This window comes from Porites lutea, chromosome 4 (assembly GCF_958299795.1).
Source record: "Porites lutea chromosome 4, jaPorLute2.1, whole genome shotgun sequence".
NCBI classification, from domain to species: Eukaryota; Metazoa; Cnidaria; class Anthozoa; order Scleractinia; family Poritidae; genus Porites; species Porites lutea.
In genome coordinates this window covers 28,245,628-28,264,835 of record NC_133204.1, presented here as the reverse complement: position 1 = coordinate 28,264,835, position 19,208 = coordinate 28,245,628, and the positions used below count along the sequence as shown (strand labels likewise).

The 19,208-nt window shown below is 39.5% G+C and overlaps 1 protein-coding gene across 1 annotated transcript; it reads left to right on the top strand.

The window, feature by feature from the left end:
• Positions 1 to 7,661: 7,661 nt before the first annotated feature.
• LOC140933198 (nucleolar protein 56-like) lies at positions 7,662 to 18,807 on the top strand. Its single transcript, XM_073382712.1, has 8 exons — positions 7,662 to 7,713; positions 7,810 to 8,011; positions 12,764 to 13,130; positions 13,734 to 13,921; positions 15,111 to 15,262; positions 16,246 to 16,346; positions 17,295 to 17,443; positions 18,203 to 18,807. The coding sequence occupies exons 1-8, from the start codon at positions 7,711 to 7,713 to the stop codon at positions 18,646 to 18,648; spliced, it is 1,608 nt and encodes a 535-aa protein (XP_073238813.1). The 5' UTR covers positions 7,662 to 7,710; the 3' UTR covers positions 18,649 to 18,807.
• The last annotated feature ends 401 nt before the right edge of the window (positions 18,808 to 19,208 follow it).

Genomic DNA, 19,208 nt, shown 5'->3' with positions numbered 1-19,208 from the left:
TTCTCTTGTACACTTTCAGCACATCAGTCATGTTGTAGTGGTAGAATGTTGTTCATAATATTGAACGACGAGCTGATGTTGGGTTTTCAAGAAAATCAACCCTTTTCGTACGTTATGTTAATTTTTTATTGCACGTAACTCGCTGAAAGCTCGAAAAATGACCATCGGTTCTTTTGCGTAACGTTCGAAATATAAAGACTTGTATGGGAGAAAAACTGAACGATTATTTCTGTAGCCTACGGATGTAAAAGGATTTAACGAAAAACCAGCTAACCTTGCTTAAATTGTGTGTTTCTTCTTTCCTTGATCCCCAAACCGATTTATGGTCATTTCATGGGTTTTATTGGAACCAGTTTGCTCTCTCTGTGACCCTTGAGGGTTAAATGACCATAATTAATGGGCTAGAAATCTACCCAGGAAGGAAGAAACACTCGACTTAAGTTAGGTTAACCGGTTTTTGTTAAAACCTTTTACATTCGTAGGCTAGAGAAACAATCGTTTTCTCACCATACAAATCCTTATATTTCGAACTTTTATACGCAACAATGCTGATGGTTATATTTCGAGCTTGGTTGTCCTGTGGAATAATACAACTATAAATTGATATAGTCTTGTAACTTGTTTGACCAACGCTTTCGAGCCGTTGACCCAAATCGAGAGAACTTTTTATGGCCTCTTGGCCTAAATTCAGCCCTTGTGAACTTCATTAACTCTTTCTAGCAATTCATATGCAGCAATGGACAAGGTCAAATCAACATTGACTGGCCTTCTGTGATACTGTAACCCATACATGCCCACATATTGCATACGCAAATTTTTAATCAGCTATAGAGTGTTTTCACATGACGCCACGGCGGCCATATTGGTGTCCCAAAACAATGAAATGGTCGCCATGTTGGTGTCCCAAACCAGTCCTGTGGGAGTGAAACTCTTTTCTTATGGAAACGCTTTCTTTTGTTCCAATAAATTTGCATAGATACTGGCCACGTGAGTGAAAACACTCTATATTTCATGCAAAAGCTAATTACAAAAATTGGAAAATCGGTATATCGCTCATCATACGGCGTCAAACTCGAATGGTCTAAAAGCGTTCTTTCAGTGAAAGGGACAAAATTCAGTTTAGTTCTGTCCTAATCATGTTTTTGTTCCTACTAACAGCAATATGTGGGATACTAGGAATCTTATGTAATGTGCGCATGCTTTGTACCTGTTTCAAAGACAACACAAAGCGAGCCTTAGTTGCAAGTCAGTTTATAGCTCAAGTCACAATCATTGCAGTGAATATCGTGGAGACTTGGAAGGAACACAGCCAAGATATAATATGGATCGCGCATCCAGAGAATTGCTTCCCGTTCTACAAACTGGTCACCATTTTCGCGACATTTTTCTCATGTGGGAACTTGTTGGTGATGGTAGCATTGAAATCTAGAGGTCCAGTTTCAGAGAGCGAAAAGGAAGAGTTTTTGACAAAACTCTTGCTATTACCAGGGATTTTTTTAGCTGCTGTTGGCTCCGGATCTGTGTGGTGGTTTAGCTGTTTCTCCCAGGACAACGATTCTGCAGCCAATCTAATTACTGTTTCTGTGTTTATCTTATTGTTGATAATGACTATTCTCGTCTTTGCGGCCTGGCAAACACGCCTCGACCATGAAGGTCAAAAATTGTCCTCTCTGTTCGACTGTTTCCGTGAATACTTTGGAACTGTGCTATTCGTAATGTTGTTTACGATGTGCATTGGAACTTTGACGATTCATATCTCTATACCTCTCGGCTATGATTCTCTTTTAACCAGAATGTCCCAAATGAGTGACGAGGCTCTCTACATGTTCATCATGAACTATACCGTCGGTATAGCTATGCCTTTGATCGTTGTGGATTTGAACGAATCAAGCTATCAACAGAAAGACAAAGAGGAGACAAAAGTTATGATTGTTTAGCTCATAGCAATATGCTATATCATTATATTGTGTCGGGCAAATGTAAAACTAACATGCTATTTACTGGGAACGCTGCAGAAGCCTTTTTTGGTGGAAAGAATCTTTCATCGACAACTAAAGGTAGAAGGATTGGCGAACAGCTTAATCACCCCTGGGCCGATACCAGGGGAAAGCCAAGCCAGGCCTCTGCAAGCAAGGAAGAAAGGACTTTTTTTTAACTAAAAAATAACTAGGCGACCTATTTTCACCCAAAAGCTGTTTATATTTCTCGCAGCAGTGAGGAATTAAGTTAAATTGCAATTTGGAATTCAACAGACTTCGGCGTGTTTTGCGTCTAAAACAAGCAGATAAATTAATTCCATTATAGCGAAATCTTGATTTTTGGGACTGACCAGTAAATCATTGAAGGGATGGGGAGGGGGAGGGGATGTTTGATAATCTCATTAACAATATCCTTCAAAAACAAAAGGAACGGACCGAAATTTTACATCCAGTTGATAGTGCCATATTTTCAACTAAAAATACGGGGATAAAAATTCGATGTAGCGATAGTTGGATTGGATAAAGATTCTCGCCAGAATTTAAACAGCTCTCCAACCTCTTCATAAGGCTAGTGGTAGGACCGTCATTCTACAGTTTGGAGAGGTCGTGGCGCCTTTCAATGGCTTTTCAAGTATCCTCCTTTACAATATCTGCCTCTCTAAGGGTTGATTTCCACTGTGGCGTAAATAAAATAGAGGCACTGTATTAGGTCGTCCGTCTACGTAAAAGTTGCGTGAGGTTCAACTTTTACGTTTGCACGCAACCTTCCATACATTGCCTCTGTTTGATTTACGCACGTAAAAGGTACGCGACAGAGGAAACCCACCTTAATGCAAAAAAGTGACCTTTCAAGGTAGTAGAACTGCTATAAACCAAGAGATCGAGAATTAGCTCTTGTATAAACGCATTCATCAGTTTTGAAAGTTAATATCATCAATATTACAGAACTTCCGGAGATAGAAACAATAAGTGATCTTTATTCGTCAAGATCTGAAAATAGAACAGAAAGATGATGTAAAATATCTGGGAGTTTATATTCATTCGATAAATATCTCAGTTGGTAGCCACAGAAACAGCATATAAATAATGAAATATCTCTATAACTGATGGGCATCATTGTAGTACACGTCTTATAAATTTTCTGATTCAAAAGTTTTGGAAACCTGTGCCACCGAATAAAAATACAATTTCTGTATCAATCAAACTTGATTTTACTGCCGCTCTGCTTGGTTCTATCAGCGATTAAGTTTGAGTTGTTGTTGTTGTTGTTGTGGTTGTTGCTTTTGCCGCCACTTGTTTGTACGTGACGGTGGCGGTGGCGGTGTCCAACATATATACAGTTGAACCTCGATATAACGAAGGGCTAAGGGACTGGCAAAATTTGTTCGCTTTAAGGAGGTTTCGTTTTATCGAGTGTCTTTTTCATTTATTTTGCTATTACTGGGATAAAGAAAATCGTTCCTTATACCTAGGGCTTTGTTACCCCCGCAGGGATTTTGCCCAGAAGGCGCGTATATTAGAGAAAGTACTTACAGTTGAAAGATACTGAGTCACAGTCAATATATATATAAAAAAAAAACGATTTGCTTGAACAGGGGCCGCGAGGAATCGGTAGGTAATAATGACGTTTCTATTGCTTGCGCCCGCAAGTACGAAATGGTTAGGATGACGTAAAGACAGAGCATCCCCAAGGGACTGCTTAGGTAGTAGAAGAAGTTATAAGGTGCGTATAACAGTGTATATTTTAACACTATGTGAGTTTGCCAGACACGAGTTCACAAATCTTTGATTGGAAACCTTCAGCTGAACCTTGCCAGACACTCTTTCTCTTTGTTTGACCGGAATAAGACTCGACCCAAAACAAGCAAGACGAGTGAATGATTCAACGGCCAGCTTATCACTAGCAGAACGATGGACGATTACCGAAATTCGCTAGACTACGAGTAGTCCCCCATTTTTCTTCAGGGATAGTAGAGCGTGCGAAACGCGAGCGCGCGTGAAAATCACCCCACGCGAGAAAAGGCGGCACTCGGCGGGGAGAGAGAAAAATGAGTCCTCAGGTTATTCATAGTTTTAAAAATCCCATTTTGGTCCCTTTGCCAGCTATACGAACTTCGTCATTTTACGAAAAGGGTGCGGGTTTGAAAAACACTTCACGTTTGAAATGACGTCCACTGCACTTCAACAAAAAGATATGAGGCAAAACATCATTTTAAAGGCCTAAATTTAATCTTGAATTATTTAAAACTTAATTTTAAACTTCGCATACATTCATTCCAAACGTAGAAAGTTAGGTATGTTTATTCTCTTTCAGAAATGTCAATTTGTTGATCCAAACAAAGTAAATTCGCCACCAATTCGCCAATTTCTTTCATTTTCAATTTTTGATCAGACATGTCACGTGACCATAATTAAACGTCAAGACAGAAGAAAACCTCAAGATTTACTATCGAGGAAAAATCATTTTGTTCTAGGTCTCATAGCGAGAGATATAGGCCATTTGCGCTAAGGGGTCATGTGACATCATTTTTATGAAAATGAAAGTTATATGATGTTGCCTTCAAAAAATCATTAATGGGTCATATCTTAAACAAAATAATATTGAATATGAATTAGAAAAATGTGAATAGTGAGTATGAATTAGAAAAATGTTGTCGCTCAATTCTTGTCTTAAACCGGCCACCAACTGGTAAATAATTTACGATTTTTAGCAAAATGGTCGCGTGACATATCACGTGACTTATTAACACAAAGTTTATACTTTAAAAATACTAATGTTAAGGACAAAGAGTTCTTTATGTGTGCCAAATCCGATTTTGGTTCAGCCCCATCATCTTTACAAAAGTAAGCTGGCACCCACTATTTTGTCCCTGCCTTTCTTTACTCACTTTACTTGACTCTTCCCTAGACGAACACTTAGTGCTGGTCACACAGGTGGTGTCCGTCTTAAAGAGAGTTGAAAGAGCCCTGCCTGGGCGCCAGTGCTTTGGCACCAAGTAAACTTAGCTCAAATAAAATTCCTTTTTGTTTTGTTTCTTTTATTTCTGCACCAGGCTAAAGGTAAAGAAGATGAATCGTACGATGACGCCATGAATGTTGTTCCAAAAACGTTGCAGTCCTTGTAACGTACGCCAAAGACAAGAAACGAGTTCTAACGAGCCAGAGAACCCTGATATACTAAGGACTCAGGCGAACGCTCCACGGCGTCTGAAGACAAAAAGGGTCGAACGAACCAGGCGTGTTTTGGAGTATTATGAATGCTAGAACATAAAAGAGTGATAAGAAATGTTCAAGTTGTCTTGTTATTATCTGGGTCTGGTCTTGTTGTCCCATTTTATTTTCTCTTTAGAGATCGTGGAGTGCGCGTAGTATAGGGGAGCTCAATCAACGACGGCGACGGCTACGAAAACGTCACTTTAAAAGTGAATTCGCGCTGCCTCAAACTTTATCGCGCTTATTCCATCTCGTTTAATTCGTCAGATGTTGGTACATTTTTTGGAGTTGAATTCTAGAGGACTGTATCAAAGTTCAGGAAAAGAAAAAAGAAGGTTGTTGTCTTGTGTTCCCGTCCTCGACAAAACGTGAAATTAGGCACTTTCATGTTGTAGTCGTGCATCGACAGCAAAGAAATGTACAAAAAGCGTGATCACGTGCAAAGTTGTTGTTTTGCTAATATAAACCTATTGCTTTGTTTGCGTTCTCTTTGCCGTCGCTATTGTCACTGCTTAAGCTCTCTACTAACCGCACGGGGCGGAGGGGTTGTTGGGGGAGGGGGGGAGTGTTTGGTTGATGGGCCATGGGTGATGGCGAGCGCGCCCTCACTTCAAACGCGAACTCGCCAAATTCTTCGAAAAATATTATCATCATCTCCATCAACGTCATCATCATCTTCTTTTTCACCGCCATCTCTTATCATCATCACCATCATCATCGTCATCGTCATCGTCATCATCAGGCACATCTTGAATCACTTGAAGCTCTCTCTGATTGGTATCCAGTCTATAAGCAATGCGCATGATGCAGTTCTGCTCTGATTGGCTAAAGTTTAGGTGTCATTTTCCGGTCAGAATATCATCAAAAGGGTAGAAATCAAAACACGATATAAAGTGGGCACTACTGTTTTCTTCCTCTCAAGCTGGAACTCTGATCAATTTCCAAGTCGATTCTCACCGAGCCAGAGCGACCAGAGTGCGCATCCAACGAAGACATTTAAGTAGCCCAGGTAGCTGGTAGTGTTCTGGGGGAAGCGTAGTAGACGAGACCCTGAAAGGGAGCACCAGCGAGCAGCGACTTCTTCGTTTCGCCGCTCATTTGCTGAGCTCTGCAGTTTCCAGCCACTGTTTGCCTCGATGCGCTTGTGGGGCCGGACACTGGCCAGACAAAATATTAGAAAACCACCAGCAACGCGGGCTTACCTTTTAACGGTTCACCACAAGAGGATTATCGCAAAGGTGTTTGAGAAACAGGGTAGTGGAGTGTAAACAGTACCGGCGGTGACCGATCTCTGATCACGGCTTGCTCCTTTTTCTATTTGTGCCATTAAGAAAGAAACTGAAGTCCCAGATTTAACGCTTTTCGCGCCTCAAACAATCCACTAGAGAGTTTAAGCTTTACGTATACAGCAAACGGCAAACGTCGGATTCAAGTAAAATATTTCTCAAAATAGAAAATAAGCAGATAAAAACAGCTCAAATAGGCTCCTGGCTCAAAACAATTCCTATGGATAAAAAATACTAAATTATGTGGAGAAATAATGAACCATAAACGACAAGTAAAGGGGAAACTTGGTCACGTGGTACAAATTCGCGTTTACCGTTTGACTTTGTCCAGGCTCGTACCCAGTCGCCACTTATTTATTCTCGCAAAGGAATACGGAAGAGGCAATTTCAAGCGCGCAAGAGCGCTTGGGAAGGAGGGAGAAAAAGTGGCGCACCGCGAACTCACTAAATCCTTTCCATTAATCACAGTGCATACAGAGAAGCGACTGGGTACGAGTCTGCTCTTAGTCGGGGTGCTCATGGCCCAGACGGTTTCAGGAGAGTGACCGATCCAAAGGCGTTCTTTTTAAAGGGACATTTTTTCAACCGTGATGCGCACGCGCGAACTTCCTTTTTTTCCCTTTTCTTTGGTTTTCTTTTCTTAGCGTTGTCTGCATATGTATTTAAACCAGTAACGGACTGAACAGATTTCACTCCAACGGTTTTCTCTAATGATTCAGTTCTCTGATGATGTTACCTTGTATGATGATGTCACGGTCCAACTTTGGTGTGAAACAGCATTTGAACTCCCAATACCAGAATTCTCAAAGTTGGATTTCAAATGGTCCCGGTTGTTCAATTATTGGATAGCAATATCCAGCAGATAAGCATTAAGAAAAATAATTGCGCTATCCACTTGGTAGATCATGATTTATCCAGTGGATAGCGTTATCCACCTTTGGAACCAAAGTGAGGCCTGATGATTTCTAGCGAGTTTTTCCCTGATCCGCTATGGGATAAAACGCTGGGCAAAAATCGCATGTAGCATAAGGAATGATTTTGTTTGTTCTTTCTAATAAATTTCTCTCTCGATATCAAGTGCAATTAGGCTTCTCGCAGCAACCTCGCAGCAACCTCGCAGCTATCTTTCGGTGACGCTCCACTCGGTCCCAGTTCCACAGGATTGTACGCGTAAAAAGAAACAGTCTGGGGTCTGGGGCTAAGTGACACCACGAGGCTGCGAACAATTCAACATGGTGGGCAAATTTGTCGATTTGTTGTGCTTATATTTCCCTATCGAGGTGATCTTGCCTTCAGTCTCTTGATTATCTTCTTTCTCATTTTTTCCTTAGGTGTTATATGTATTGTATGAACATGCTTCGGGTTATGCTGTCTTCAAAGTTGTTAGCCAAGAAGAGATCGGTGTTCTGTTACCTGAAGTGCAAGAAGCTGTCACTGATCTTTCTCGATTTGGAAAGTTAGTGAAACTAGCAGCATTTTCGCCGTTTAAGTCGGGAGCCAATGCTTTGGACAACATCAACTGCATATCAGAAGGTTTGTTGTCTTCATAGTTGGAAAGGGATTCAGTGGAAAACGCAGACTGTGGCTATAATTGTTTTCCCATGCAAATGAGTACTTGACAACATGGTCGTATTGTTTTCTAACCTTAAAAACAATAGTCCGCAGTCAGTCCGCAGTCTTCATTTTACACTGCCCCGTTGGAAAGGTTATAGTTGCTGAAATTCGAATGATCAAAATGAAAATCATTGTGTTGAAATTTGCACTGTTTGATCTACATTTTTATGATCAATTTGTTAATTAACGCGAACCAATCGCCTATTACTTGAATTGTGCTCTCGCTTCGTCGTCCTTTATTCTAGGTAGAAAGCTATAATAAGTAAACCTGGCCACTTATATACAGGGCTATCAACCCCCTACTTCTTCGAATATTAGGCTAATCTAAGCTTGAACGGGAACGTCAGCTGATGACAGTGCGTGCAAATCAAACAACTGGCTTGAACAATGGTAGAGTGACAAATTGGGCACTGGAAGTAAAGTTTAGTCCTTTCCATGCGCTTTCCTGTTGTTAAATGATGATCTCATTCTGATGCTAAATCAGCCTGTTGAGAATTGTGTGATTTCAGAAAATATCCATACTCCCCCACGGATGGTCAATGGAAATTCCTAAGGGGTGGGGGGCTAAAGGGTAGAAATTTCCGAGGGGTATGGGGGGTGCCACGAGAAGAATTTTCCACAGGGTTGTAATAGACGCGAACGATCGTACGAGTCATACTTAAGTATATGTGGATTATTTTGATTTGTATTACAACAAAAATCAGAAATAGATGCCCTTTCGAGAAAAAAACGTAAAGATGTAACGGTCGGTCCGTCCAACGTTTGACTTTGAACTATTAGCGTTTAAATAAATATTGTCCTGTGGGCAAATCAATCGCAATTCTCAGTGTAATTCTCAACAGGTCCCTTGCTTCCCCGGGAATAAATTTTAGTGCATCGGTTAATAATGTCGAACATGTATCTCGATTGTGGACTCGATTGCAAATTAGTCTGATAAAAAACTTAGGTTAATCGAGAACAAATGTCATCTATCTCGGCGCTATATTTCTCGAGCTTTGTGTAAACAACTTTATGCAAATTTCTGTTGACATTCAGAGAGCTCATCGCGAGTACTGTTGAAGGCAAGCTGTTTGTGGAACAGACTTCACGCCAAATCAACTTTTGCCCGAAAATATTAATGATCTGTTTCTTCTTTGTCGAAGAGACTCTCGATCACGTGCTAGGCAACGAAATAGATCATGTTTCACCACATGAATCGATGCAAATATGGGACGCAAAATGAATGTTTGCATATTTTGTTCTTTTATAACCCAAATAATTTTTTTTGTAATTCCTGAAATTTGTTTAACTGCAAGAGTAATCCATTCAAAGTTAAAATTAATTACAAACATCGACTTGGTGGTGACTTTAGGACCCGAGGCCGAACAATTAACGCCAAACTTCATTTGTATGTTAGTTTTTAGTAGATCCGTTTTGAAATTCGAATATCTTCACATATCCTAATGTTAAATCAATAGTTAACTTTGAAGTTATGCTGTAAGTGTAGCTTTTAAGATGAAACTGACTTTGACTAGACATGTACATCATTGAAACTTAATTACAGTATCAGAAATTCAACTTTGGGACCAGAAGCAGAAGATTTACCGATATACTTTGCCTGTAAGAAGATTCGTTTTGAAATTTGAAAATGTTCACATAGTTTTATTTCAATGAATAGTTCAAATTTGAAGTTATGCTGTAAATGTTTTCTTGAGATGACATAAACATTTCGTGCCTCGCACGTTTCGCTGGATGGACTAATAAAAAAGAGACTGTTCATTATCAAGCGTGCTCTACCTGCGTAACAAATACAAATTGCCTTGTAAAAGATTACAAATAGGTCAAAGATTATAAAAAACTGTGTCTTAAGATGAGAACAGTTAATTTTAAGTGGTACACGGTCGATAATCTCTAAATGTGGAAAATAAAGGCCATGAAAAGGAAAATAGGAAATTCCTGGGGGGTGGGGGGTTATACATGACCCCTCTTGAACGGAAATTCCGAGGGGGTGGGGGGGGGTCTAATTGGAAGAACCATCGGTGGGAGGGGTATGGATATTTTCTGGAATCACTCATTGTTGGGAAGGGATGATAGATGATGTCATAACGCACGGCACATGATGTCATTTGTGCAAAAAATATTCATTGGTTCTCTCCGCACAGGCCAAAACAATTGACCTGATTGGTTTACTTCCCACCAATCACATTATTATGTTACAATGGCATACCAGCCGGTTTATGAGGAAACGTGTGATGTTAACATTAAAATAGCTCAAACAACGCAAAGTATTTGAATGTTATTGTCGGAAAGCCAAGGCTACTGAAGAAAGGGCAAACTTTGGCAATTATCCACGAGATACGGTCCAAAAACTGGAGTCTCCCAGATTATCCTGGGGAGTGGATGGCACTGTATATACCCCCTCTTGGATGCATTGCAACAAAAGTTTTGTGAAAAATTGCCCAGACCGTAACAAACACTGTTCAAAGTGATTTTGTCTTGCACTGTTTTCGTTACAGCTGAGATTTAATGAATCAAGATGCACTGATTGTTGCATCAATATGTTGAGATGGGACTTTTCATTTCAAACAAAAGGGTCTTATATTGGGCACATCTTGTATCACTTGTCTTGTAGAACAAGTCATAGTTGTGGGTCAAGTTAAAAGGAAAAAATAGTTAACTCAACATAGCCTGTACTCAGTAATGTTGAGGTATACTTTGCAGTTAGGCCAGTCTACCTTGTGGCATTTTTTAAGGAAACAGTTATTGTGTAGTTCCAGAAAATATCCAGACCCCACCACGGAGGGAATCTCACTTAGGACCCCCCCACCCCCCTGGATTTTCCATTTTTGCAGGGAACGGATGGCCCCCCACCCCTCCGGAATTTCCACAAGTGTGACAAAGACCCCCCAACCCCTCTGGAAAAGTTCATTTTCACGAAGAAAGACTATGAAAGTAAAAGAATGAGGCATTTTATTGTTAGTACGTAACGGTTTCCATCAGAAGCTTGCATGCTTCTGTTTCCATTTATTTGATTGATCTCGCAACATTAAAACTCACTACACCACCACAAAGTAACCTAATCTGCAGTTTTTGCTCAACCCTAACTTTAAATGAAATAGATAAAGTTACAAGTCGGTTGTATTTATGAATTTACCTTAATCAGGGCAAGGTTACGATTTGTTATTTGTCTTCATGGGCGTAAGGTAGGCGTAATGTTGGTAGAATTAACGAGTCGTGCGGGAATGCTATATGGTGAACAAGTCAAACTTTCAACTCCAAAATTAGGGCAAAACAAAGAGAAGAATAAAAACTCTGACTCCTGAATTCATAACAATGAATACCCCCTGCATCTTGAAGGGAAACCAAGTTCAATTTACTGTTTTCCGATCGACTGATGCGACGTGTGTTATGCACGATGGCCGTAATGTCCCAGGGGGGGGGGGTACTCCCATACATTACCTATACGGGTATGTGCCGCCCAATGGGGTCGTGATTTTGAAGCTCCTGATTTAGAACGGGGTATCCGTTTCAGAGGCGTTTTCTAGAACGGGGTATAATATTTCGAACGTGCGAAAGCTCCAGTTTTGTAAGCAGCCATTTGACCTTTTTTATTTAATGACAGATTGCTTTTAAAAATACGGTTCAATGCGTTAACAAGCAAACTGTTATACTCTTGTTGCCCCCTAGAACGGAGTATAAAAGATTGGCCCATTTCTAGAACGGGGTATCAGTTTTAGGGCGAATTCTAGAACGGGGTATAAAAAATTGGCCCATTTCTAAAACGGGGTATCAATTTTAGTGGAAATTTTTTTAGAACGGGGTGCCAATTTGGAGTCCCAGGCGGCACATACCCACCCAAGAAATACCCAAGTGCCCCCTCCCCCAGGCGTAATGTTTGGTGAAATCAACACCATTTCAGCGAGTGAGAATTCGATCATGAACATGCCACATCTTCAACCACAAAATTACGGGAAAATGAAAAGGAGAATAAAAACTCTACATTCTAAAGTGGTTACAATGTATAGTTTGTACTTCGTGAAGTAAAATTGCCACTCTACGGTTCTTCCATCGATCGACTGACCCAACGTGATGTGTTGCACGCGTTGATGTCTTAAGGGAGACTGGTAACGAGTAATGGCAGCCCAATATACGAGCATACGATAAAACGAATTGTAGTTGGTCAAATTCCTTTGAAATTACATCCAAAACGCTTTTGGAGGAAAGGAAACCTAGTTAAGATCAAAAGGAACAATCTTAAATGATAAATTTCAAGTTATTTATGTTCTAAAAATGATCTAACAGTTCAGTAAGAAGCAATGTTCGAACTCGATCAGGTCGAAAATGAAATGATATTTACCCCCGGAAAGTGATTTTATTGTCCAACCCCCCTCCCCTCTGGAATTTCCTGGGCCTCTGACCCCCCCACCCCCCTGGAATTTCCAATTCCCTCCCTGGTGGAGGTCTGGATATTTTCTGGAACCACACATTGTTGGAGATTATGAAGCTGAAATTGGATCTCTACAGGACCTGAACTTGGACGATTTCTAGAGAACCAATAAGGGATTTCTGGAGGGCTTACATGTGCAAATATCACCTGCTTCTGTGGGCTATATTGATGGTTATTTTTTGGCACAATACATCACAAGTCATTTGATTGTTAATTTTTATTGTTATTTGATTCCTATCAATTAGGTATCATTCACGATGATCTCAAGACGTTTCTGGAGGCAAATGTACCAACTGGCAAAAAGAAAAGCAAAGTTCTTCTTGGAGTGGGTGACTCGAAACTTGGCGCAGCCATTCAGGAAACAGTTGACATCCACTGTGAATCTGGTGGACTGGTACTGGAAGTTCTCAGAGGGATACGCTTTCATTTTGAGAAGATGATCAAAGGATTAACTGGGCCAATGGCAGCCAAAGCTCAGCTGGGCCTGGGGCACAGTTATTCCAGGGCAAAAGTGAAGTTTAATGTTCATCGCGTCGACAACATGATCATTCAGTCTATCAGCTTGCTGGATCAGCTTGACAAGGACATTAACACTTTTTCCATGAGAATAAGGTATATTCAGTACCTCTTTTTGTTTTGAGTTTGTCTTTTATGGTTAAACTGTTCAGCTTATCATGTGGAGCAAATTATGCAGGTACATCTTTCAGCAGAGGCACTCAGTGGATTTGTGCTCTATGACCAAAGAAGTGTGCACCTCCGTTTTTGTAAATGTATATAATATTCATTTTACAAAAATACACACACCCGTAGTTAGCAAGAGCTACTTGATGATGTGGTGGCAAGCAGTGGCTACACAAAATATTTATGTAAATAAGAGCATATTAAATACTTTTAAGGACCAAAGGGAAAAAATAATTTAAGTATGTAATAAATTAATGTACAACCAACATTATGACACTGTGAAGGGCAAACATAAAAAGCTGAGGTTTCATGGTTTTTTCTCTGTTAAATCAGGGACATCAATAACAATTTAATATTATTAAGTTATTTTCTTGTGAAAGTCTGTGAAGTAAACTTTGGTGGATATTAGTTTCAACATTGTACAGTATTTGGACAGTGGAAGCATTTAATTTGGGCATGGTTGTTAATGAAAGCACTTGAAATATCATTGAAATGTTAATGTTGATCTAGTTTTGTTTTCTTATTTCATAACAGAGAATGGTACTCTTACCACTTCCCCGAGCTTGTCAAAATTGTTTCTGATAACTACATGTATGCAAAGACTGCTCAATACGTCAAGTCACGTAAGGATTTCACTGAAGACATGCTTGAAGGCCTAGAAGAGATAGTAATGGATTCAGCAAAAGCCAAGGCAATTTATGATGCTTCTAAATCGTCAATGGGTAAGTCAACTGCTAGTGTATACGTTGCATGTTACAGGTTAAAATTAAATTCATGTAAAAAAAACTTTTAACCTAGGTTGATTATCAGTTTCCTTTGTCTCCTAGCCCTAATTATTCATGAATTACAGTAGGACTAGGAGACTAGCTATGGAAATCAAGAATCAACCTAGGTTAAAAAGTTTAACTTGAATTCAATTTTAACCTGTAACATGTACATGTAATAGTTTACAGAATCACAGTGGGGTGTTGATGTCTTCTTATTCATGAGGGCTGTTGATTTCAATTGTGTGTTACACGTATCTCATTTGCATGAATATCCTGGCATATCTTAGAACTGTATCGCCTTAGTGATTCAAGGCAAAATTAAATTTGCATACAGCTTTCATTGGTTGGAAGAATAATGCAAATCGAGAGCAAGTGAATTTGGAACTAAAAAATATATTAAAGCTGTTTTCCTGAACATTACTTGCCATGATGAATAATATTGTTGTAGTAACAAGACTCTTTTCAAATCCCTGAACTTTTTACTTTGAGCTTTGAAGTCGATGTAATGCAGCATCTAATGCAGGTCTATTGTGAGCCATTCAATCACTGCTAGTTGTTGTTAACAAAATGGAATGTGAGCTGATTTTTTCAATATTTTATCTTATTGCTTCTATGTATTTTCTTTTTGGTTGTTTTTGTTTTTCTTTAAATAACCTTATAGGGGAAGCACAATTACTGGTAACCCAGAAATTTTTGTTGTGTCCCACAAATAAGGACAGAAACAAGTCATTTGAACATAAACATAACAAGGTTAAGAATCCCAACTTACTGGAGACAAACCAGTTGGCTATTTACAAGCGTGGCCAAGGATTGCACTTTCAATGCTCTAACCACTCGGCAACGCTGCCTTCCCTTTTTTTAAACTCTAATGTTCCTGTCTGTTTCAAGTAGTTTCAGCCCTTTTATGTGTGTATACATTATAGTTTAAAAATTACAAAAAGACAAAGGATGTCACATGACCTGAAATGAGGAAACAAAGAGAGTAAAACATCTGTTAAGAGAAAATGAGTATCTACTTACACAGCTGCACTAGTCAAAGAACCTCTTTAAATAAATTCATTCCGGGCGATAATTTTTCTGAGTCATCCAACTTTCCTTTTTCTTGATGACTGACAAATTGATCTTATTATCTTTCCCCCCATAGGAATGGATATCTCACCAATTGATTTGATAAACATCCAGACCTTTGCATCACGAGTGATAGGCCTTGCCGAATACAGAAAAAGTCTCCATTCCTATTTGGTGTCTAAAATGAATCAAGTGGCCCCTAACTTGTCCGCTCTCATTGGAGAACAGGTATTTACAATTTTTCTGTCTTCATCAGTTAACAACTAGCCTGCATAGCATGGCAGTTTTGGTTGGGCACACTAAATAATAAAGGCAGGCAAGGGTAGAGCAGCCACGAGGAGATTGGGGTGGAAGCAACTTGAAAAACCAAGTATTTACGTTTCTCGTGGATTCGCTGCTTGTTTGTTTTTGCGGCTTCACCACTCAGTCACGCTCCGGATGAAATCGCCATGCTAACAGGCGTATTAACAACTGCAACTAGTTTGTTACTTGCGCTCTCTCATCAGAGAACATTTTTGTGTTAAGAATTTTTTGTTAAGTGAACAAAAACTACTGTAACTTCTCTATTAAGCCCCCCTCCCCTCTCAAATAAGTTTCCTCCCTTTAATAAGCCCCCCCCCTCCCCTTCCCTAATTATTCTTCACTAATAAATGATAGACTGTATTAATCCATCACCAACTGTAAAGCGTCGTGTGGACTGATCCGGGATGGTTTATTTACCAACGGAAAGCTCGGATTTGATTCTGATCCTCGGCTGCATGACCTTCAATCTTCTTGTACCTGAGCTTTTCCACTTTGTATCCTAGTTCTTTATGGAGAACTGATACCATCATCTTTTCTGAATTAAATAAGCCACCGTCTCTATTAAGCCCCCCCCCCTCCCCCCTCAAATGGGCTGGAAATAAATAAGCCCCCCAGGGGGGATTAATGGAGGATTTACGACATGATAACAACCGCAAGATGATTTGTTGGTCTCTTTTCTCCGTGACATGGTTCTGTATGCCATATACAATGGACGCTTGGCCAATCAAAACTTGGGCTCCCTACGCTAATCACCACGGTAAGAATATATCTGCATACTTGTGAATCAGATACTTGTACAGACTCTCCACCAAAATGCGGAGCTACTGATATCATTAAGCTCAATAATGATATTGGTAATGTTAATGGAGAGGATAATGACTAATCCAGCAATGTTCTTTATGTGTTAGGTTGGAGCACGGCTGATTTCCCATGCTGGTAGCTTGACAAACCTGGCAAAATATCCTGCTTCAACAGTTCAGATCTTGGGAGCTGAGAAAGCCCTCTTTAGGTAAGGTTTGCTGATAACTCGGGGGCACCCAACGAGAATATAGCTCAAAACCACTTAAACGTAACATTGTTGAACGTATTTTAGTATTTCAACGGTAGATATCTATAGGCATATTTTTATCGCCTAAAAATTTTCATCTGTTCGGATTTCCTAGCTGAAAGTCTAGTGATCCGAAAACTATAGGGATCAAAACTTACCTTTTCGAAAATTTCAGCCAGAAAAAAGGCTCCCGAAAATTCTAGGTGACCTTTTCAGGGTAAAAATCCGTTAAAAATGGGCAATTACACCATTTTTTAGATGTTCGAAAATCCTAGGAGAGGCAGGCAAGCAAGAAATTTTTCAACAAATGATCCGAAAATTCTAGTTCTCAAATCGTCTTCCGAACAGATATTTTCCGAAAATTGACGTTGGGTGCCCCTGATAACTGTTTGGGTCAACAATGTTTTGATAAAGGTAGTTTGCGCTCCCGTGTGTAGTGAAGTAAACATGTTTTACCTTGAAGATCTAAGTTCCTAACCTGAAACAGAACTGAATTGCAAATATAATAGATCTTTATTTTTCTTGTTAAATGTTATGGCTGTGTTGCCGATTCAGCTCGCATAGTGATTCTCGCAACATCTTGGAAGATTTAGCAGAGACAACGCGACGACATTGTCGACGGCACGCGCAGGTCTATGATCTGGCTCTACCAGTGGCTGAGTGGTAAATTGAGCACCGGAAGTCGCGTTTAGGCCTTTCTGCACACTTTCCTGTTCTCGTTTGACGTTGAAAACGCGAGAAACGATTCGCGATTGATAACTAACTTTTGAATAGAACATTGTACTTTTTATGGATGGAGCAAAACGATTCGAAAACGTTAGTAAGGATGCAAGTGAACATAAGTGGATGGCTAGAAAAAAGAAACCAGATTTGCTGCAAATAACTCTGCAATTTTCTTGCTCTCTGCAGAGCTCTAAAGAAGAAAGGTAACACTCCAAAGTATGGCCTTATATTCCATTCATCGTTTATTGGCCGCGCTGGTACCAAGAACAAGGGCCGAATCTCAAGATACTTAGCAAATAAGTGCTCTATCGCATCCAGAATCGATTGCTTCTCAGGTAACGTATTTATTGTACCAAGACTTTTGCTAGCAGATACATTAAATTTCGAGAACTGCTCTCTTTAACTTGCGTTATTATCAGTTGTACAATAAACTAGCGTGAGAAAACAGCCGACGTTTCGCAAAGACACCACTGGGTCCTCGCGAAATGACATCAGTGAGGAAAGAACGCAGATCTCCCATACTGATGACGTGTCACTTCTCAGATCTGAAATGAATTTCTTGTTTAATCGAAATGAACAGGAGCCTATGAAATGGAATGATTTGTAAATAGTGCTTTGACGGAATAGTTTTTTTTTCTTCAGCGAAATTAATTGTTAATAGGTACTATTGTAATAGCAGTAATAATAATAATAATAATAATAATAATAATAATAATAATAGTTATAATAATAATTATTATTATTACTATTAGAGATTTAAATTTTAGCTGTAGATTTATACCTCGTCTAATGGATCAGCACCCTATCCGTCTTATTAAAATCAGGGCATTGACAATTATCATTCTTCTTCTTCTTCTTCTTCTTCTTCTTCTTCTTCTTCTTAATAATATGGCGAGGACTTTCTCAAAAACCCGTTTCTTTTGCCACTTGGTGCTTTACAGCTCGTCGTTTACGAAAACAGTCAAAATCAATGAATTATCTTTCTTAGTTTCCTTAAAAGCTTCTTAAACGATTCTGGGCCTTAAATGATGAAAGCATAATTTTGTGTGGATTCAAGTGAATGTTGGAATTTGTGATTTTTCGTCATTGTACAGAAACGCAGTCGTGTGTATTCGGCCAGAAGCTGCATGAACAAGTGGAAGATAGACTGAAATTCTACGAGACTGGAGAGGCTCCGCGAAAGAACATCGATGTGATGAAGGAAGCCATCGCCGAGTTCGAGGAAAAAAGTCAGGAAGCGAGCGAAGACATGGGCGAAAAGAAGAAAAAGAAGAAGAAAAAAAAGGAGAAAAAAGAAAAAGCTCAAGCTGCAGAGGAAGAGCTGGAGAAAGATACGACAATGGAGGACTCCGCAGTCGTGGAAAATGGTCACGAGGAACCAGGGAGCAGCAAGAAGAAGAAGAAGAAAAAGGACAAAGGAGAGAAGAGAAAGGCAGAGGAAGAAACAGAAGAGGTGGAAGCTGAACCGGCCAAGAGTGAAGAAAGCGGTGAACCTGTTAAGAAAAAGAAGAAAAAGAAGAAGAGAACCGATGAGGAATAATTCATAATTGTTCTGTGAAGAAAATTGTAATAAACTGTTCGCGTTAGCCGCTTGTTATAATGATGCATTGTGATGGAAAAGTGTTTTTTTCTCTTTGGTCCTGTTTTTGCTAAGTGATGTTTGGCCGAAGTGAAGTGGAGAATGATCTACTCTTTGTCTTATACTGTAAATTAAAAGACAGTTTATGTTCAACGTTTTTTTTCTTGGTTTTGTTTGCTCATAGTCACGATAGTATATTTTTAAAGGCTTCATGGTATTAACCAAATTATTATTGAATGTGGCTGCGTATGACATGAAGGATTATGCAGATTGAAGAGGGTGTTATCCGCCGAAGACTGCAGTAATTTGTTTTATCCTATGAAAGTGTTGTATTTTTAATTCAAGATATTTCCAAATTAAAACATCCTTACCTCCAGGTATTTCAAGTTAACGTCTTGAAATCATTTGCCTGTTTCTCGGCAAATTTTGAGATATTAGAGAGATTTAGAGTGACTTTTACGGCAAACGTCAGATTCATGTTGAGAATTTCTCAAAATAGAAAAATGTGCAGATAAAAACAT

Coding starts and splice junctions, on each gene's coding strand:
- LOC140933198 (XM_073382712.1), top strand. Junction 13,922..15,110: donor TGCTTCTAAATCGTCAATGG/GTAAGTCAACTG, acceptor TTCCCCCCATAG/GAATGGATATCTCACCAATT. Junction 15,263..16,245: donor CCGCTCTCATTGGAGAACAG/GTATTTACAATT, acceptor TTTATGTGTTAG/GTTGGAGCACGGCTGATTTC.